At 40.0% G+C, this 22,624-nt stretch overlaps 1 protein-coding gene across 1 annotated transcript; it reads right to left on the bottom strand.

The window, feature by feature from the left end:
* Nucleotides 1-802: 802 nt before the first annotated feature.
* Nucleotides 803-21,226, bottom strand: GRHL2 (grainyhead-like 2 (Drosophila); the record flags this gene model as incomplete). Its single annotated transcript, XM_009575527.1, has 7 exons — nucleotides 803-897; nucleotides 6,325-6,436; nucleotides 8,953-9,109; nucleotides 12,603-12,655; nucleotides 16,088-16,472; nucleotides 17,985-18,052; nucleotides 21,037-21,226. Coding segments are annotated over 7 exons (1,060 nt in total), but the record flags the coding sequence as incomplete, so codon positions are not given.
* Between the last annotated feature and the right edge of the window lie 1,398 nt (nucleotides 21,227-22,624).

The following is a 22,624-nucleotide window of genomic DNA, read 5'->3' as shown; positions in this document are numbered from 1 at the left end:
GGTACTTGATCATTAAAGAAAAAAAAAAAAAGAAAGAAAGAAAGAATGCACCAGTCCTCAAAAACAGTCCTTAAAAGTATGTTCATTCCCAGTTGCAAGGACAGTCTGTGCAACTCTATAAAAATAATGGCACGAACACAAGGGAAGGCATAGTCTAGCTTTCAGAACATTGATTGTTGGAGATGTTAATAGTGTAAAAAGAAAGTTGATAATTTAGAGAAAGAAAAAATTCACCTTGTGTCCTACACTGACTTTGCAAGTAGGAAAAAAAACTTTTACTGTTTCTCAGGCTGGGCATATTTTAAATGGAAAATCACTGAGAGGCCACAAGTAAGAAACTAGACTGTGAGAGCCCTGCAGGTTTTCCTCAGTACTACATCTCTATTTGTCAGTGATACAGGTGTGAATGCAATATAGAATCATAGAATAGAATCATAGAATCATTAAGGTTGGAAAAGACCTCTAAGATCATCGAGTCCAACCATCAACCCAACACCACCATGCCCACTAAACCATGTCCCTAAGCGCCTCATCTACATGTCTTTTAAATACTTCCAGGGATGGTGACTCAGCCACTTCCCTGGGCAGCCATCCTGACAGCCGTTACATACCGTCTCGCCTTTTATGGACGGCCAGAATCCCTGGGGTCGGTGAAAGACTACGGTTTACCTGGCTTCGCAGAGACTGAGCTCGCTCACCTCACCTACTCTTCTCATTATTTGTTGAAAAGGAGAGAAGTGGAACAGTGACTAAGGATGGATGATACTTATAAAGGCATATCATCTGCATAGCTTTTCCTCACCTTTGCCTCCTCATTGACATCCCAAGTAAAGGACACAGCATTGAATGCGATTTCTTCAATATTCCCAATGGTATTAAAACTCTCCTTGTAATCAGCTGTAAGAAATAACAAACAAACAAAAGACTCATGAAAAAGGTTTGAACTTTCTCTTTTACAGTTCGTAGTAAATCTTTGCTTTTTCAGCTCGATTGTCTAATGCATCAAAACTACTTCTTGTACTGTTTACGTTGAATTATTAATAAGCTTAATTGCTTATTAATTAATTAAAGAGCAAATTGCAAATACCGAAGCTTGAGTCTTATGCATAGTACATCACTAGCTAACGTTCTTGCAAAATATTGCTTGCTCTCAAAAAGGAATCAGTGTGACTGTGACTGTAGTGGGAATGAGTGGGTGCATTCATTAGCTTGGCCAAGGAATGGCCAAAACTGGAAAATTAACTAAAAGGTATTGAAACATTTAAAGGGACTGTTCAAACCTTGATGTAAATAAACAACATTAAGGTAAATCCTAAAGAAGCTTTCTAAAAGGCTAAGAGCTATCATTGGAGGAAATAATCAGTAGTATACATTTCTTGCCCAGCCATTTCAACTTCCCCAGAAATTACTGCACTAGATGCTGGATTTAAAAAACAAAAAACAACAACAAAAAAACCACCATAAAACAAAGAACCAAAAACACACAAAGATCCTTTCTCCAAAGTGTGTATCATACTAAAACAGCAAACAAACTTAAAGTATTTTCAAATTGTCTAACCACAAAATCTGCACCCTCTTCTCACTTCTTTCCAAAAGGCTGTTAATATTATCAATAAGACAGTATTTCAGAAGGAATGCAAAGGAAGAGGGAGGAAGTCCAAATTTCAAAGATGACCCAACCACCCCCCAAAAACAGTAAGGGTGGAAATTATAATCAAAAAGAGGAACAAGCCCCCTTTTTCTTTCCCTTTGCCAGCCAGTTTAACACATTTTCTTCTTTTTGATGACAGATTAAGAGAAAGACCAGGTTTGTAAGGAGGTAATATCTGCTTGGTTAAAGGAACTTCCAGATTCTTCACGCAAATATATCAACTCTCTCTGGGACATATACATTTCCTTAGAATCCCTCCAGGGTTGTAATGGCTGTAATTGAACTCAGTGCCAGAGGGTTGAGATTATGTCATGCAGCAATCTTGACCTAACGTTTGCCCAAATCTGTGCTTCAGAAGCACGCTGATTCTTAGCTTTGTAATCAGTTATAGAAAGAGGATGTTTTTGTATTCTATAAATGAGACCCCCAAATGGTTTCAATATTCATTTCCTTTGCCCTTCTAAAAATAAACTGTTGGTCTCTAAAAAATAATTTCTCGGTAATAACTGTTTTAAAATCATTTATAACAAAACTATTGCTGCAAGGAGAATTATTTAACATTTGAGACGTGCAATCAGTACACTTTTCTCTCATCTGAAACGCCGGGACGCTGGCATTTCACTGGGCAAGTGAAACTGTGCCTGGGATACATGAATTATTATGGATACAGTAAAAATTCACTGGAACAGCGCAAGATATTTGGTGATGCAGCAAGTGAACATGGTGTTTGAGAGGGCAGGCAGGCTTTTCATTCCCATCATGAACTCAGATCTCCTTTCTAACTGAAGTCATTGGCTTCACTATCTAAATTCAGTGTAAGAATGCAAATGAGAGGAATTAGAAGACACATAAGTAGTTTAATATGCATGTGCACACATCCACCCACCCCTTAAATTTATGATTCACCAGAAAGTGCCTCGTGCAACTGACTGTTGCATATGGGCGTGCTGTGTAGGTGCACTTTGGAAAGACATGAACAAGATGTCTTGTAAAGACACGTGTTTTTTTTCTCTCCTAAAAGGCTGTCAGAACCTCGCATCCCACCAACTCTTCCCTTCCCCCAACACATCCCTCCGCTTCCTTAATTGCCATACACAAATCTCATGGAGTGTCAGTGTGACATGCTGTTTAAAAGCAGAATGCATCCTATTCCCCTCAATATACAGATAATTAAAGAAGGATCCTCAGTAGATTAAGAAAGCATTAACATCCAAGGATATTTGAAAGTTGTTAGCGTGACTACAATTTTTCCTCTTCTGCTGCTGTGAGTTACCAGAAATAGAAAAGTTGGGGTTCTTCGATATGCAAGAAAACAGCTCTACAGGAATTATTTCCACTTTTGTTGGGTAAACTGCATATTAAACAATGGCAGATTTCAACATTAAACACTAATCATTTGCATGCATTACATACCATTGTAGTAGTCTTCAATTTGTGCACATAAATAATACAAACTATCCTGCAAAAAGATATGGGCAAGACTCTGGAGCACAAATAACCCCAATGTAAAGCTTCCACACCCACTCTTTATGTCCATGTTTGAACCTGTTCCAGTGTTTGTCAAATTATGGTACTGATTCTAAATAATTAATATTTGCTGCAATCTAGCATTGTATTCTTTATTTAACATTATTTTAAAAGAAAAAGCTAGTGATCCAATGTCACAGCACAGCATTGTGGAAAAGTCAGCTTTTTTACTTTTTTCCCTCACTCCTACTAAAAACAGTGAAAGTGCCTCCCTCCTTCTTCAGAAAAATCCATAACAGCATATAGCCTAAATTCCGGAAAACACTTTTCCTGCTTGCCTAAATTCTGGAAAACACCTTTCCTTCTTGCTTAATAAGTGTCAAGTCCTCAGGTTTATTCCTCAAGCACTAAGGACTTGCTTACATGTAAGTACATTCTTATCCTATTAATATCAATGCATCTTCAGACCCAGTACAGCATCTAATCCATTCAACTGCCCTTCCTCCCAGGAGGTGCACCAGCCAGTACGCAAAACAAATTAAACCAGTGACCCCTGCACATCTGGCGTGAGGGAACAAGTCACTCTACTTCCTCTGATCTCCGAATATAACTGCAGGCCAGAAGGCAGACAGAGACACCTGTGCCACCAGGGAAAGCAGCACAGAGTCATCACTCCTATCTGAGGGCTGAATAGCTGGACCCCAGAACTAGAACATCCCAAATTAATTTGATTCTCTGCCTGCTAAGGACCAAGTCATGCTCTAGATTAAAAGTGCATTCATAAACAATTAAAAAGGATTCACAGATTGTAAACATGCTACAAACATTAAGTTAAAATAATATTAATGATTATAAACATCTATGGAACAGGTTACACAGATTTATGGCTATTTACAGATAGTTTTAAAGGACTCTAATACATGATTAACCCTTTATATACTGTTGATAGTTGGAGTGAAATCCAAAATAAGAGAGAAGTGGGGCTACCTGCAGATTGCCATCCCTGAAGATGGGATAAATCTGATACACACCCCTGTCCTTAGCAAGCTTCTCTCACTGCCTGTTTAAATGGTTCGCCATGGCATATCCTGACATTTGCTAGTCTCCCTCATAGATACTTCTCGTAGATAATTCTTTCTGTTAACTACACAGGGCCTGGACACTAAGTCAGCATTCCTTTACAGGAGCCCATCAAGGATCTGAATTTTTAATGTAAAGGGAAATCTTCAGAGAGCCACACAATGATTTAGCTTGGAAGAGAGCCCTGGAAGTTATCTGGTTCAACTCCTACCCTACTCCTGCTCAAAGCAGGGCCAACTTCAAATTTGGATGAAGTTGCTCAATTAGATCATCTGATGATAAAACTGGAAGATTTTGCTAAATGCAGTTTGATGCTTGTATGGGAAATGTAGTTGGGAGCCATTCTGCCCTAATAAGCCCAATATCCACAATGTAAGTCCCAAAGAAAACGAAATGTACTTCAGAAACTTGGTAAGAGCTAAGGTTGTATTTCAGTTGTTCTCAAGAAAAAACTACTGAGCAAAATCTAGGTCCTTCTTCTGAAAATGCTGAGGTGAACTGTGCTCTTTCAGTTCTTACATCTAACAGGGAGTGCAGTATCAGTCAGTCTTACTACACCAGCTTTGCTCATGTTTGCAGTCCAAATAAAGAATACGCGCCAAAGTGCCTCAAAAGTCAGCACAGAGCTATTTCATCTCAAACTAATGGAAATATAAAAGACACTCACTTTAAGACAGATAAACACACAGCTCGTGCACAGCACTTGTTTTGCAGAGCATTTTTTTACAGAATATGCATCACAAGCTGACTCGTTCGGGTAAGGGGACTGAAATGTGCTGGTACACCACGAGTGCAGTGGAGTTGGAGGGTGTTGGCACTGCAGTGGAACGAGCTCCTCAGCACATACCTTCAAAGGTATGAGCATTAGCACTGCAAGCTTGTAGGGACTAGCACAAAAAAACAGGCAGACTTCAGAAATAGCTGTGACGTGGCATACTTGCTCTTTTAATGTGTCATGATAGGAGTCATTTGGTCTGGGGTGGAGGTTTTACTGCCTTAACTACCCCAAAGCGCAAAAGAAAAAAAAAAAAAAGTTGGGGAAACAGTTCAGCCAGAACTATGATCATAAGACAAGAGGCAGAGAGGAGATTCAGGAAGAGCTGCTTTGACCAAATACACTTGACTTTAAATAATGCCAACCTCAGTGGAGGCTGCAGCATTTGAAAGTCAAAAGGTATAAAAAGCGTAAGTAGGACCACTTAGGGACTGATTCCCTGATCATCCCTGAAGTCTTGCAGTGCTCTCTCCCAGTAACCCTGCCTTTTTTTCCCCCTCCTCTCTGCCCCCTCTCATTCCTGCCATTCAATGGTTTGGTTCCCTCAGGCGGTCAAAACAAGATAGACTTTGTCTGCTTTGGTCTTGCCGACTCCTTTGACTGGAATCTGCTGCAGACGGCTGCATGTGTAAACTGCACGTGGGAGGGGAGAAGCGCTTGATGTCTAGACACTCCCACAGATTTCAACTTCAGGCTCCTTGGCAGCACGTACGTCTTCTTCCCCTCCTAAAATCTCCCAAGCATGTGGACAGGGCAGTTGTGGCCGAAATGGGCTTGTAAATACCTTAGATGGGATGAACAGGTCTCTCAGGATAGCACGCCAGAGCTTGCTTCTCCCTCACTTCTCTCTGACACCGACAAGACTCAAAAACTGGGGGTGTACGAGTCCTGTGTGCTCCTTTGCAGTCACCATAATAATGGCATCTTCACTCTCAGGCTGCACTTACACATCAGATTAGCTAACAAAACTGTTATGTGGGCTGTTACCGTTACTGGATCAAAGAGTGGATCAGCCTTTGAAAAACTAAGGAAACAAACACTCTGCCACTCCTGAGGAGGTGCAGACCTTGACTTCCCAGCAGCAGAAGGTGGAACACCATTAAATACGCATTAAAATATGCAAGGGGCAGCTCTTCTTTGCGACCACTGAGGACCATCCCTTCTGCATGGTTTCCATCCTGCATCACAGATCCCATAACCCAGTCCTAACAGGGATGAGCCATTGCTAAAAACTGTGGTACAAGCCTTGCAGCCATTGCCAATATACCCCACCACATCCCTGTGCAAGGTACCAGAGCTTTCCACATTCTGCAATCTTCCCTGAAACACGTGGAGATCCTCTTACACTCACCAATGTCGAGGACCCTCTGTTTAGCTGTGTGCTGCCGAGAATGCCAGTATTTCCAGTATTTCAGCTGTTCGTCTCTGTTTTTATCCTCACTGAAAACAACCATGACCACGCTCTAAGAAAATCAACAGCACAAATTGCATTAGTTAATATAATTAATAGAAACACAAAAATTAAAATCTCGCATATGCCTCTAATGCTGATCCAGTCATCACCCTCCCCCAGTACTCTGGTTGTATAAGATTGCCAGTTTTTATTCCAGTCCAATATTGCAATGCACTTAAAGACTCAGGACAGAAGAAATGCAGTTTTAAAATAATGCAGGGCCTAGGATTATGTTCTTGATAGTCCAAATAAAATTTAATCATATTCTTAGATTTAAGACATCTAAGTTCCCTTAAGTAAAAAGTAGTCATTTCAAAGTCAGAGGATCCCCAATTCCAATTCTGATCCAAGTCCAGTCCAAGTGCTGGAGTTCAGATTCTTTGTCACTCTGGAAGATGACATTACACTGTAAGGGATGTGTTGTTATGGAGCTCAGGCTTGCTGGCTAAAGGCAGGGCATTTTTAGTTTTACCACACATAGTCCAAATACCATTCTTGGTAGCAGGACTTTTGCATACATGTATTTAATGACAAGCTCAGTGTGACCATTTACTGAGTTTTGCTGAGCTTTTCAGTTGAAGTTCTCAATTCCCTTTGTTAAACTGTGTGATTCAAAGGAAACAGATTGAAACTTTATGCAAAACTTCACATGAGTAATAAAGGCTTTTTAAAAAGCCCTGCTGTAGGCAAGCAAAACAAAAAACACAAAACAATGAAAGAATGCTCATACTAGGTAAGCTGAACTGAAAAGAAATCACAGAGAACAAAAAATTCACTTTTAAATACCTCTTCTGTTCCCATTCTTCCTTTAACCCTGACTCACCAAGCTCATAAAAAATACCATCAAGCTGTTACATAAGCCAAGGAGCTGGATCACCATTGATTCATGATCTATGTCCCTCCACACAGTCACCACCGTAACCCTTCACGTGCTCTGTGACCAGAATTCTCCGTTCCAGCTATAAAAGCCGAACGTCATCACTGCGTCTTCCATGTCTAGCTACTGCGTGGGCACAAGGCAGTATATGCCGTGGATGAGTTCTGAGTTACGCATAGGCACACTGGCTGGCCATCAGGTATGTGCTGGCTGGCCAGCTGATGCACTAACCAGAAATGGCAGTGCAGACTGTAGCTTTTCCACCAAGGACAGCATTAATCTTTTTCCTCTATGAACCACTTACATGGAACTTGTAGAGGTTTAATACCTTCAAAACCTCTTGCCCCTCTGTCAGGTTTGGATGGAATTGGCAATAAATTTAACCATCGCTTGGCTGGGGGTCTGGCAAGCAGAACATCATCGTGAAAGTTGCGTGTGGTTTCACAATCTTCTGTAAACTGTACATCCTCCAAAAGAAATGGTCTCATCTCTCCTTTACAATTTCCACCTTCTGCTGCCACAGCTTCAAAACTCATGTTGCTGTGCAGTGAATGAAACTTATGAGGACTAGTTTTCAGCCAGACCAGTGAGCTCCTGACTACTGTTTCAGCTGTACAAGTGCTAGAGCTGGCACCACAAAGGGGGAAGAAACGGGTGGCTGGCAGGGAGAGAGACTTTTCAGCAGCAGAGAAGTCTTACATCAGCTTCAGCCAACAATGAAACACCATCATCAGCCTCAAATCCTTAGGAAACCAGGCTAAAAATTAACTGCTATTCAGGTTTACAAATCATTGCCTCTCCTTAGGAAGAGTGTCTCTAAACTTCGTGTATGATAGAAACATACAGGTTGTTATCTGCTTCACTGCTCACATTGATTTTCATTGGTTCCTTCAACTAAAGTCACAACATTTTTACAGTACTTCATTTATTTGGATGGAAACACTTTTGCAGCCTCATACATATGCAGCCCTTCCAGCTTCAGGGTGAAATTTGCAGGGCAGCAACTCTGAAGCTCATTGTTCATTCCAAGGTTACTGGGTTAGGATTTGCTTACTCAGAAACGTTACCAGGGAAATCAGGAGGCCTTTTCACCAGGCAGATGTTGCTGAATACCCAAGTTCCAGTTCTACCCACGGAATCTAAGATGCAAATCATCCATTTTGTCATACTTCTGGGTGAGTATTAAGTGAAAGCTCACACTTACACAATATAAACGATTTAAAATTTATGTCACAAAGGATGGCTTCAACTCTTCGCATTTTATCTGAAATGCACTGGAAAGCAGCTGCTAAAGTGCACAATGATGAGTGAAGATGGACTTACACAGTAGATGTAGCAGTTCTCTTTAAACACCGCAATGATTAAGTTCACCAATGTCAAGTGCAATATTTGTGCAATTACCATTCTGCCAAACCATAAACTGAGGCAGATATGTATATAATTAACTCATAAGATCACACTTTGAAAAAACTGGACCCCAAAATATTTGAGACTACCATCAATATTACTCTCCCACCTTTACATTGGGCATAAGAGTAAGTTTGCTCTGTCCTCTCCCACAAGAAAAAAAAAAAATTAAAAACCAACCAACCACAACTACATTTATCGGCAGAGCTCCATTTCCATCTAGGAAAGAAATTGGACTATACCCTGACTTTGCTGATGGGATGCCGGAAACATTTGTTGTCACCCGTCTCGCTCAGGGTGATGGCGTAGAATTGTCCTTTGTTCAAGTAGGTCATGGGCCCCTCCCCTTGCTTTTGACGCAGAGATTTGGTAGCTTCTAGTGTATACTGAAAAGTGCTGCTGAAAAGACAGGGAGAGAAACACCAACAAAATCCATATCACATTCTCCTTTTCTCTTTGTCCCCATTTATTACGTATTTCATGCATTGTATAAGCAAGGCATAAGAAGCTAATAATAAAATTCCAGGAAAAGGTCACACAGGTATTTAAAAATGCAATTTTCTTTTTTCAAGTTCATCAGATCTGGCAATCAAGCGTAAAACTACCTGGACTGTAAGTCTCTTGGAGCAAAGACTGCATCTTTACTTTCTCTGAAAAGAACCATCATGAAGTACAAGACTACGTACCCCACAGTGACGGTGTCAAATACCAGGAGGGAATTCAGTATGATTTGCAGGAAATCAGCTGCCTCCACAGACATTTAAACTTAGAAGTGTCACAGAGAAATTAAAAAAAAAACAAAAACAAAACTAAAAAAAAACAAAACCAAAACAAACAAACAAACAAAACAGAATAAAACTTGTTGCAAAAGATGGACACGGAAAATGGAAAGTCCAACTGCTATTTTCAGCACATGGCAGAGAAGGAACACAACCAGAAGGGACGGTAGGTTCATTTGTTTAAAGACAATGTGCAATCAAGGTTTTTTCAAGCCTTCTTTTCAAAATTAATCAGACAGAACAAAGTACCTACATTTAGTTGTATCTGCAATCAAGTAAACTCCCTTAGAAAAAGACAAAAATTAGAGAAAAAGAGAGTTTGCTCTTGTGTTGGAAGACAGATTTTAGAAAAGATCCTCCTTCACAGGAGAACTTTCCACCTTTAAAGCCGTTCTCCAACCATGAAAAGTTAAAGCTCCATTAACTAGTGAGCTGTTAGCTGAACACAATTCTCACAGAGCCTCTTCCAGCTGCCTCCTCCAATAACAGGCTTGAACAATAATCCAATAAAAAAAATGCCTGCAGCTCCTCACATTCTCTTAAACGAAAAACAATATTAACCTTGCAGAACAAATCTTCTCTTCAAACTGCATTTGGTCACCACAGGAAGCTTAATGCAAGGATGTCCTCACAAACTGGAGATACAAGGGAAGCATTTTCACAAAGGTCCTAATTCAGCAAAGTATTTAAGCAGTGCTGGAGTAGAACTAAAAGGACGAATATGTTGGTCCAAAACAACAGTGTATCCTTAACTTTCCAGGTCAAGCAAATACTCTGGATCATCATAACACTGCCATAGCAATACAGAAATAAGGGGAAGACAAAAACATTTTTAACTGTCCAATGGAAAAGAAAAATCACTAAAATGCATGAATAATAATAATATTTAAATCCCCACTTGAAGAGAAGGTAGAAGAAAAAAAAATAACCTGGTGCACTGTCTTTCCATCCAAAGGAAGAAGTTTCAGACAGTTTAGTATTAATTGTTTAGTTTAGTATCAATCATTCAATCAAATAAAGACAATTTCTAAGTGTTTCCTAGCTTATAAATGGAAATCCAGTCATTTTTCCAGTTGCTTAGAAGTTACAAATCAAAGCAAAACTAAGGTAAAAAGCAAGCACTAACCTATACCTATCTGACCCACTGTCGGCAGCTTCCCAACAATGCGGTTGCTGCCGATGCGAAGGCTGTCGCGCACAGTGGAAAGGCAGCACGAAGGGGACTGCAGTCCCCTCTGTTGCCGCCCACCATGGTGAGCGCTGCTGTAGTCCCTCTGTGCAAGAGGAACAGAGGCTCTGTCGACACTGGCAAGCAGAACAGCCCCGTCCGAGTGGACTGGAGGAACAGAACCACCGGTGCTGCACACCCAGCACCCATCCTGCTGCACGTGCCTGTCCTGTGGACTGACTGCCCGTTAGCGGTGGGGGCACATCCTCTGATTTAGCGTCACACAAAGGATCTGCAGGTTGTGCGCTGCAAGACTGCTGCATGATGTGCATGCTGAGTGCCCTCGGAGATGCACCTCAAAACCTCCCACAGGACAGAAGGCCTAAAGAGGATGTGTGCTGAGAAGCGCTTAGGATGAACCAAAGTCAGAGACACAGTGTCTTAACAGAGCTGCCTACAGTCTGCCACAGTCTGGTCTTCTGTTTCCTGACATTCTGTGTATTTCAGAAAGACGTCAAAAAATGTAAATCCCAGACATACTGCACCTGGCCAATTTTGCAGTCTCTGTGTGGTACCACTTGGGAATTTTCTTGTTCCCAGCTGGCAATCAAAGTGTGCCCCATAGCAGGAGGATTACTATTACCCATAAAACTTATTGCAGTCACTCAAATGATTATAATACTATTCTGAATCTCACTATGATCCTTAACTAAAGCCCCACGTAGCTGTTAAGGGATCTTCTATCAGGCTTCCAATTAGTTTCATATTCACCACTTCTTTTTTTCAATCTGAAGCTTTCATTTCTGAGTGCCTATCACTTCCAGGTAATTCCGAGGAAAGATGTATTTCGTTTTTCTTAATATGCATTTGGAGGTTTTGTTCTAACGTGGACCTGGGCATGACATGAAAGACTTAATGTCTGAGAATTGTTAACAATGCCGATGCTTCAGGATTCAATTTTATAAATATCCAGTGTAGTAAGTGAGCAGTCTTTGCTAAATATGTTTCATATGTACTGTCTACACAATGATTCTGTTCTGAGCTCACTGCAGTTAATGATTATTTTAATATACCTCAGACAAAAGATCAAGCTGTAAGGAACCTCCACTGCAGAAACAGTCATGTGCCTACTCCAGGAAAAATACGTAGGCATGTTCCTGTTTCTAAAGTGAGAGTAATCTCTCAGATGTAAACAGAACTATTCATGAGCATGAAATGAAGCATCAGCTTATAAATTTTACTGATCACAGTCTTTATCAGTTAAGTGACTCTGCAGTGTTTGCCCATTCTACGCATGCATTTTTCTGTGCTTAGCAGGGAGGACACTATTCCTTTCAAACATCAGATCTGAAACTTTTTTAAAAACTTTTTGGAATTCTTAGGGTTTTTTTACATGGTTTGTAATAGATACTTCATTTATATTATTTTATAGGTAAACATGAAGTACCACAACAAGCAGTGTAAAAAGACAGAGGGTTTCCGAGAAAACCTTCTAGGAGTAACTAGAAAACTAAGAAGGCAAAAATAAAGATGGGAATTCCATAAGGTTGGTGGAGCCAGTTCAACCATCCTGGACATCTGACTTGTGCATCCTGCCATCCTGAAAGGTGGGGAAGACTTTCCATGACCTGGCTGTCAAAGCTGTGCCCTGTTACCTGGGGGACCTCTCTTAACATTTTTAACCTCACATATCTCTGGGGGCTTCAGAGGAGTTACTAACTTAAAACAATGCTGGGGAAAGATAATAGATGAAGATATAAACTGGTTAGATTTGAAAGCTAACACATGCAGGAGAAGAAGGGGAGAGTGCTGCTGAGCAGCATCAAGGGAGCCCTGCAAGTGCCCCAGGGTGATGAAAGGGAGGGTGGGAAGTGGACACAGGCAGCCTCTCCTCGATGCATTCCTACATGATGCCAGTCAACACATTTCAAAACTTACGTCATACCTTGTTTGTTCGTAAATATATTCTTCAGCCCCAGCTGACACACTGCGATACTTCTGAAAAACAACAATTAAATATAGTTTGATACAATCAAAATGCAAATACCAACAAAAGCAGAATTACGTTTATTTAAGGACCTCTAAGAAGAAACCATCAACCATTTAAAACTCAAAATCCCTGAAAACTGGAGTGGACCCTACATGTTCTTTACACTAGAAGTGACAGATAATTCATTTATGTTAAGCTTTTAGAGTTTTTCATAACCTAACTGCTACAGGAATGCTGCTGAAAAAACATCTTCTGCCTTATTAAACTCCTTGTGTACACATTAATATATTCTAAAACAAGTCTGTAAAAATGTACCCCATCTCAAATATAAGTAGATTTTCAAAGGAAATCATAGTTTTCCTAGAGACTTCACTTTTTGTTTTCTTTTGCTTTATTTAAAAATATGTGTGTGGTCAGCTGACCTTAAGGCCTACAACGAAATGCTGACAAAAATTTAGATTGCTATACTGTCTATTTTGAATAGGAGTGGTGACATAGGGTAAGAAAGTATTTTACCTTCAATACAAGATTCTGTTTGAGTGAAACACACACTTTACCAGATGAGAGAGACCTACAGTCACTCTTTAAAAAATGAAAACACATCTATCAAAAAAAAAAATTACATCAAGAGGTGGAATTCTGAAAAAAATGAAATCTTTTTGCACAGACTAAGCAAGGATTTGTACTCTTTCTTCCTGAGCAAATGAGCCCGTTTGTACTCTACTATGTAAGCCTTGCTGCTGCTTCTTGGCTTGCCTTTTGCCTGAAATATGTTTTTGCTGATGTCTCTTTGATTCACTGATGGATCATTACATTTAATCTCCAGGATTTCTTTTGTGATCACCAGTTCGCAATTGAAAGCTGTTTTGTTTCCAGAAGTGTCAAGTCAGGCAATTTTGAAACAGTTTTTAATGTTACCTTATGCACAGCTGTGCCGCAACAAATATCCAGTCTGATACTAGTTAAGTGCAAAGGTATTATGTACCAGTTAGGAATATTTCCTGAAGATCAAAAGTCAAGGATCCATGAGCAATAGAATAGATAAGCTAAATACTCTAGGAAATCTAACATCTGAGGGGTATTACAATAAAGATGGTCCCATATTAACACGTTATTCACGTTTTATATGAAGGCTAGAGGTTTACATTGTCAAAAACATTCGATTTACTTACCTATTCTTGAAAATTTTGTCTATACTATAAAGGACTAATAAATTAATCACAGCTAAATAAGAATATGAAAGAGATGAGAAAGGTATATTTATATAATTGTTAAAATTGTATCTGAAGAACATAGCAAGTGATTGACTGAAGTGTCCACTACCACAGGGATCTATAAAAACTCCGCACTCCTTCAGTATAACAGAACTAAGTCACTCAATAAACACTTTGAAACAATTTCTAAATACGTATTCGTAGTGTGTTTAAAAATCAAGCAGGTGTCAGAGCAAATCCAGTGCAGCCAAACCCAGCCATTCTCACCAAGTGAATAGGAAAACTAGTAAGAACAACTGTATTCCTACTTTAAACCAAAGTTTCTCTTTTGGTACGTTTTGACATTTTACCATATGCTCTCCCCACACCCGCTTCGTACAGCTGTCCCTACACAACAGCACGTGGCTGGAGAAGCCATCAGAACACCGCAGGGGTGAAGCACGTGCCGGGATTTGAGTAGTTGAAAAAAAATGAAGGGACAGGCTAAGTGTTGAGTGAGGCTGCAGCAAGAACTTTCCCAAGTTCTTCCCGCTCCCATGCCACAAGCATGTCAGGGTTTGGGGCTGGAAGGCCACTAACAGCAGCACACTCCTCACCTAACAGCTACAGACAGGGACCTAGCCAAAGTTAGTTGTTCAGTCTCCCTGTACAGTTAATAGGGGAGGTGAAGATGGAGAGGAGTGAGTGCCCCTGGCAAACCATTACACCCACTTTTGGCAATCGGATTTGAATTGCCTCTTTCTCCACAGACTGCAGAGAAAGCCTAGATGACAAGTATCATATCCTGTTATTAATCAATCATTTTAAAAAACACGTGAAAAATATTACCATTGTAACAAAAATTACCATAACATGGAGTTTGGGATGCAAGGCCAACGTATAGACGTAAATTCCCTTTTTACCTCCAAGTTAAACAACTTTGCACAGCACAGACTGGCTGTTCGGGTAGCTCTCAGCAGCTAGAACAAACCAAGGTGATGGAGTCAGTCAGCTACAGCACCCTAGGGAAAGCCATGGGTACGGTACTACTGGGCTCGTACAAAGAGCCATTTACCAGTAACAATGAAAAATAGCTGAAATTACATGATTTGATAATGCAGAGCAGTGTTTCTAATCCAAGGTTTGGTCTTACTGATTTTTCAATGGCAAGCTAGATTTCTTCATCAATTATTCATTTAGTTGACCTAAATGTGTTCTATATCTGAAAATGGATTTCACCTCCAGATGTCCTGATCTATGATGCTTCTGTGGAAACAATTTACTTTTCTATAATATACATACACAAACACACAGTAAATTTCTTATATATTCAGTCAGAATAACTCAGCCTTAATGCAGCCTGCCTTGTACTTTTGTTACATTTACGATTTCATAGAGTTGGAGGAGAAAAATCCAAGGAGAGTTTTACCACCTAAAATCTCTAATTATTTGCAGAGGTACTGTGAGCTTTAAATAATTTTTACCTTTCTATATTTCTGGCTTGTTTGCATTATTTTTCAGCAGGCAAAAGCAGCCAGATGGTACTCACCATATTAAAGCTGGCTGTAGAATTACTTTGCCTCAGCATAACTGTAAAACAGTTACAAGGTAGCTCCTTGTCTCTCTTCTCCTCCTCATTCACCTACATATGCATGCACCCGAGTCTTTCCCTGCCTGTTAACTTCTCCATTCCCCTCCCGTCCTCTAATTCTACTACTTTTTCTCACTTGCCCATGTTGCAGAGTAGAGCTTAGTGCAATAAACAGCTTCTGAATAAATTACTTGGGTTTATCTAGCAGCAGAGGCCGACACCGCTCATTTGCACTTTCAGAACAACATTAAGAATTTCCCAGTTAAAAAGTGGCTGCTATTTCTTACTGTTATGAAGAGCTCTGAAGGTAGATCTTGTTAACGGAAAACAGATCTTCTTTCAGAATGGCAACTATCCTCTACTTGACACAATATCCCACAAGACAAAAGATCAGTATCTATTATTCTCAGAGTTTCCAATAAACAACTCTAAAACTGTCTTCCTAAACGCCTCATGATACTCCCCTATAATCAGAGCACAGACTGACAGGAACACAGCAAGGAGCAGAGATTAATTTGTTGAAACAAGCATCACTGTTCTTCTAATGGCTCTTGTGGACAGCTTAAATCTCATCTTGTTTACAAGCTCAAATCTCCTTGTCTTGTTTACAGCTTTTTATTGAGTTCTTAGATGCTAATTTGAGCCAAAAAACTTACTTCTGTTCCTCCATCTTTGAAGGTGTCACTGTACGTACTGTCAGGAGTACTGCGCTGGTCATCTTTGAGATAATTTGTGTGGGGAGCAATGTTGGACACTTCATACGGTTCAAAGATAACCCCTCGGTGCTCCTCATTTTCTCCTCTTGCATAGTGGGCTTGTGGCGTCATAAAAACAGGGGTGAACTCCTCTGCTTTAACCACAGTCACTCCAGACCCTGTGATGGGCGTAGAGCTCCCAGACACGTTTGTGTTGTATTCCCTTTTGGATGACTCCAAAGGGTCTTGGTTCAAGGAAAGGTTAACCGGCACTGTCTTCAGGACTTGCACGCGGTTCTCTCCCCCACTTAAATTACTCTGAGCTTCCGTGGTATTAAGACAATTTCTGTGAGACAAAACCAAAAAATGTTATGAACTGTCCTAACAGAGTAAACCTCCTCCTTAAATAGCTTAATGTTCTTAGATGGCAGGGAAGGAGATCTTTCAACTCTGATAAGCCATTGCCATAAGAAGTAGTACTTTAACAAATACTAGGCAAAAGACATCGTGAGGCAAGCAGAGAGGTCCAGAGCTCTTTAACAGCTAAGGAGAGAGAACACATTTGATTTGACCTATAATCGGTATGACTTGTTACAATAAATTCTGGGTATCTGTGGTTGCTTTTGCCTTGGCTTATAATTTGGATGCAAAATCAATCCACCAGTGCAACAGCCTTTAGGCACAAAATAAGCATAAAGAGTAAGGCGAAGTATGGATTACTCACAGTACATAGTTTGCATGTGAAATAGGCAGAATATCAACAGCAAAATTTATACGCTGATGCGTGCTCTTTCAGGCCTCTGACAGGCCACTACTGTTCATGTAACTTTGGTACCAATGCTCTTCTGAAAGAGCAAGCCCAGGAATCCCATTGTATCAGAGTAGATCAGTAACTATAGCGGCTGCAAGGTAACCTCCAGCAGCATTCCCACATCTACCCGCGGTTGCTGTTGAAAACAATCTGATTGCGATAGTTGCAATTGCACTGACATAAAATTGTTAACTCGTAAAACTTTTAGTAGGTGTAACACCCTGGTTTGTTTTCAACCCAGGAGATATGTTCTGACAATACAGTTCCTCTCTCTTGGCTTTCCACCAAAGGCCAGTTTCGTTAATCACACTCAACTTGGGAATTTCTCTGGCGTTCGCAGAAGAAAAACTGTCCCTCAAAAAAAGTTTAATATTCTGTTTTGAAACAGTGAATTTATACTACTACCTATTAAAACTTTCACCTTACACAGCTAGTGGAGACAATCTAAGGCTGTCCCGAATTAGCTACATTGAAATAAACCTTCTTTCTACATAAATATACACTCTCGTCCACAAGTCTTAATAAAAGCAGGAGTCAGCTTCCTCTGACTCTTCAAGTCACTTTTAGCCTACAGAGGAGGGCTGAAATCTGAGAGGAGTGAGAAAAACCTTTTGAGCTAATGATTTTAAGAGAGTTACTTTATTTGCTTCTGGGCAGACCCTAAGTTAAATAGAACTGTATAAATCAGGTTACTGAGACCAAACTACTCACTTTTTGCTCTAGAATAAGAAAATTCAAAGAAAAGCAGCCAACAGCCAACTGTCGATATAACCTGATTTTACTAATCTCAGCAGCAGCAAAACAACAAAACGAAACACAAACAAATCATGAAATTTTCTGCTACTTTGCAAATTGCATGTTTTATAATCCTGTTCATTTTTTCTAATAAATTAAAAGTAAAAAGGAGTAAAGTTTGCTTCCCAAAACAGTCTTTATTCTTTTATCTTTTGGAAGAAAACCATAAACCCTCAGGCTATGATAGTTCCTTCAGTTCACAACTGATCAACACTGTAGTAGCTGGGCATATGATTTTGAATAATACTGTACCTTTTATCTTGGTCTTCTTGATTATCACTCACTTTGTTAACAGACAACAGCCTTTTATCTCTGGGAACCTGAGAACAACACCAGGCATGGGGTCAGGTAAATGCAACTGTCAGGTATTTGCAGCTTCAGACTGCTCTACTGCAACAACTAGAAAAATGTAACCATATCAGTGTTGTCTAATTCACAGATGCCAGGAGCTGTTTTCCTTTGGGAGACCGATTGTGAACAGAAAGATAATTTCCAAAGGGAAAAAATGTAGGGATTGTTTTCTTTTCTAGTTCTTGGGCACACCAGTCTGGAGCAAAGCACTCTTCTATATGTCCTTATCTTTGGGATATCAAGCTAGGTCAAGCTATTTCAAAATCAAAGCTTATATTCCCAAACACACACACAAACACACTTTTCACTGAATAATAAAAGATGAGAAGGAAACACGATGCTTTGATGAGCTCTTCATGGAGACCCTTTTAGCTCAGAGGAAAAAGGGGTTTCAATTAAACCACAAGCGCTAGCTAAGTCCTCCTGTTACAGAGCAGTCTGGAGGGTGCAAGACTCGTACCTAGGGGAAGTTTGTGGATCCTTCCCTTTACCAGCATGGGGACAGGTTAGGGCGTGCTGGCATGTCATCAGAGAACACTAACTTCTGGTTGGTGAGTGCATCAACAGCCATGAGAAGTAAAAATCCAGTCAAATCTGGCCCCTCAACAGACTCAGAATTGACACCAAATGACTTAAAAGATTTGTCTTCCCACATACCGGTTTCCTGACACCAGCACAGATATGAAATCACCAAGGGCAAAATTGCTGCCATGACCGTATTTTTCTTTTCTTGCTGAACCAGCAATTTGGGAGCTAAAACTTCTAATCTATCTTTTACAAAAAAAGGTATATCCACCCCATCACAACAGCTAACTCAGGATTAAAGAGCAAGAATAGACCTAAGAATGGGCTAAAGCTGTGCCTTTTATCCTTAAATACTTTAAAGAAATATCAGGAAAATATCTGAATTTAGAGGAAAAACAATACTACAGTGCACTACGACAGCCAAGGTTAACATCAGCTCTATCTGCAAGACAGCAGCAGAATCAGAGTGCTAGCCAGAGCCTTTTCTTCTCTTAGGGACATCCTCTCTCCCTATTAAGCATCCTGCTGGTTAAAAAACCTCTTTCATGTATTTTAGAAGTGGGATCCAAGTCACAGTTTGCACATGTTGATTCCCCTGTTAAGATCACATATTTATCCCTGAAGGAGGGTCTATGTTTGGGTAAATATCGCTACAAGAAAAAGGAGAAGGAAAAAAAAAAAAACAACAGTTAAGTGCAAATAATTCCTATTGACTGGAAATAGTACTTCAAAAAAAACTACAGCATGTCAAAACAAATGAGCCAGATGATAAATAAGGCCAATTCGAGAGAGACTGGTGCACTGCAAGTCCTCCTCTACACTTCCACGATACCGCACAGAGGTTTAAGTTAGGTTTTAAGTTCCTATTTGAGAGCATCAAGAGTTATCCTTTTCTCCCAGTTTAAGACAGAAATAGTTATGATTGAATGCTGAAAATGGCTTTGAGATTAACACAGCTTATTCCATCTGAGCCCCAAGTCTTTTGCAACTGCCTGGAACAAGGAACAGACATGTCTCTTAGAACATAGTTTTGAGAAGGAAAAGGGCTGTTCTCTGTTTTTATTTAAAAAATCCAGCAGATTAATGAACTGCTACATACAAAGGTATTACTAAGACAGAAGCCAACACTCCAGATGCTCATACACATCCTGCATTTTACAAATCCGCATAAACTTCACAGACTCTGGCACTATGGAAACTCTGTCAAGTAGAGAAAAGGACCTTTCTTCTTTCTCATTGGGAAAAGCTTTTCTCTACTGATAACAACACACAAAGGCAAGGAACATCTCTTGAAATATAATCAGTAAAGAAATTAAAACAATATTTAACCATAAGGTTGGTATATGGCATCTTGCCTACAACCCCTTCTCCTGAGCCCTCATTTAATGATCGTAGCAGAGACTAAAAAGAGTAGCGCATTCTCTAAAAGCATTTATACTAATAAATACTGAAAGCAAAGGTTTCCTGCTACTTCACGAATTATGAGGGGAGCTGGCATTGTTCTGCTGGCTTTCACAGAAGATCATCTGTCCAATGCAGGCATACTGAGTGGCTTCAGGAGTACTGAGACAGTTTAAGTGAAATGAACAATTTCATACTTTAGTGCTTGGTAGGCAACACTGATTCCCTTTGCAGAGTACAAAGGGGTCAGCCTGGGTTTCAGGGTGAAATTTCTGCATTACACAGAGATGCACCCTATAGGACTCTCCTCTGATTTCAGCAGAAATCTCAAACATAAAACTATGAAATAAACAAAAAAGAAAGGTAGTATCAAAATGGTAGGTAAAGCCCTGACCTTAGAACCTGACATAAACTGAAACTGTGTCAGTGCTTCCCCTGTAAATTGACTTAGATCTGTCTCTGTGTCCAGCTCCAGTTCTGTCCTCCACCTTTCTATTTAGACTGCAAACTTCCAGTGCAAGGGCTAGACCTTACTGTATGTTTGTATACAGCCTACTGCAATCATTATACAAATAAAAATAACATGGGAAACTGTCAGATGAGAGATACTCCAGTTAAAGAGCAAACTAAAACATGTGTGGAATGAACCACAAAAGCAGACAAACCTACAGATGGACAAAGCCTCCCCTTTTATACTTTTTAAAGAATACTGCAAGTATTCAAGCACAAATAAAAAGGGGGCTAATTCATCCAGTGCTCTTGCAAGGGAAGAGGAAGAACGCTATGCTCAGAAAGAAATCACGGTTACAAATTTAGTAAGGGAATTCTGATTTTGTTTTTTGTCTCCAGAACTAAACACATCACAACAGCCTCAGACAGGCTTCCTAAAATGAAAGGGTGCTTGATGCAAGTATCGGCGAGAAAACAAGATGCAGTGACTTCTGTCTTTGAAAACGAGCTCTTTTGACGCCTCTTAGAGCGGTCCCCTGCTAGTGCAGCAGGGAGGAATAACGATGGAGTTACCTACTTTATAATAGTCATACAATAGGCCAAGAGCAGCAGCACTGTCCTCATCACCATTTATGCTCATCATAGCCTTGGTAGCTGCTGTTAGGGGATTCTCCAAATACGACTTCCAGGCTTCATCTTCGCTGGTGTAGGCTCGTCTGGTGTTGAATGAAGTGTCATTTGGCACTAAGGCCACAAGTCGCTTGTTACTGCATAGACAGGAAGAATAAAATGGTGATCCAGAAAGGATTACTTTATTCACAAGGCATGTTAAAGAACATCACATAGCTCAATGAAAGTGATATGATTACATCAAGCAAGCATCTCTGTATTAAACTTGGTGACATAAATATTTATCAGTATTAGGTATCTTCAGTACTTAACAAAAAAAAATTAAATATGTGCAGATCTTGTGATAATAATTCAAATGTATTTTTACTAATATAAGATAGACCTATCAAAATATTTTAAAACTATTTGGAAAAAAAGGAAGTAACAATATAAGAACATTTTGCCCCAGTATTTCTGCTAGATGTACATCTGATTAGGGAAAAATACGTTTAACTGAAATCAGTTATAATAAGAAGACACGAATGAAAAAAAAGAAAAAGTATCTAATACTAATCTAGTGTTCACCTAAACCGAGTATAGTTCAATATTTAATAACTGGGTACACCTTATAATTGAGCTATTCTCTGCTTTTGGAATGCAATTTGTCTGTACTTTCAGAGAGGTTTTCTGTAACAGGACATGAGCAATGGGTCCAGTGGATGGAGAAGTCAACATATTTGTTCTCAATTCACATTTTATCACTCATCACATCTAGTTACAGACCCATGGCAATACACACAAGACCATTAATAAGTGGGATTTGCAGCAGAGCAGTTTCCTCCAGCCTAAAAGTGGTACAAACTGACCAGTGCCTGTGTATATCACGAGAGAAGCTGCTGCACCACAGCTATGGCTGAAATTTCCAGTATATTGGAAACACAAATGAAGATAATAGTACCTGCTTTTGTAAAATGTTCAATAAACTTAAGGATAAAAGAGCTATGTAAAATAAAATTAAAAAAAAGTTGCATTCCTGTTACACAGGATAGTAGGGAAACAGATTAAGCAAGGAAATAGTGGAGCGAGGGGCATGCTGCTTACTGCGCGTTGCAAGACCACTGTCAACAATTGTGGCTCAAGTTACAAGGATCACAATGAAACTTTTAACACATTACACCTTACAAATTTGAAAGCTGCAAAGACGGCAGAATAACTGAATATACTGATTTAACTGGTGAAACTAGCAGTTATTCCTGGTGACCTTCATAAAACATTTCTTGCCATATTCTACATAAAAACTGTTCATTATTCAGCCTCCTCTTTTTGCTCTCCCCTACCTGCAGCAGTGCCAGCTCCACAGACCTAACCCAACCAACTTCCGCTGTTGCACAGAAAGTGGCATTCAAACACTGTGCAGCCGAGCCTTTTATTTGATTTCAGAAACAGGATTTGATAAAAGCACAACTGAACCCACGCAGTAAACGCTCTCGGACGCCGGGAGTGTGTCTTGCTGCAGCTCCCAAGCCGCAGTGACCGCCAGGCTGGGGCTTCGCCCG

Source organism: Fulmarus glacialis, unplaced genomic scaffold (assembly GCF_000690835.1).
Source record: "Fulmarus glacialis isolate BGI_N327 unplaced genomic scaffold, ASM69083v1 scaffold1104, whole genome shotgun sequence".
NCBI lineage: Eukaryota > Metazoa > Chordata > Aves > Procellariiformes > Procellariidae > Fulmarus > Fulmarus glacialis.
This window is presented reverse-complemented; position numbering and strand designations above follow the sequence as displayed.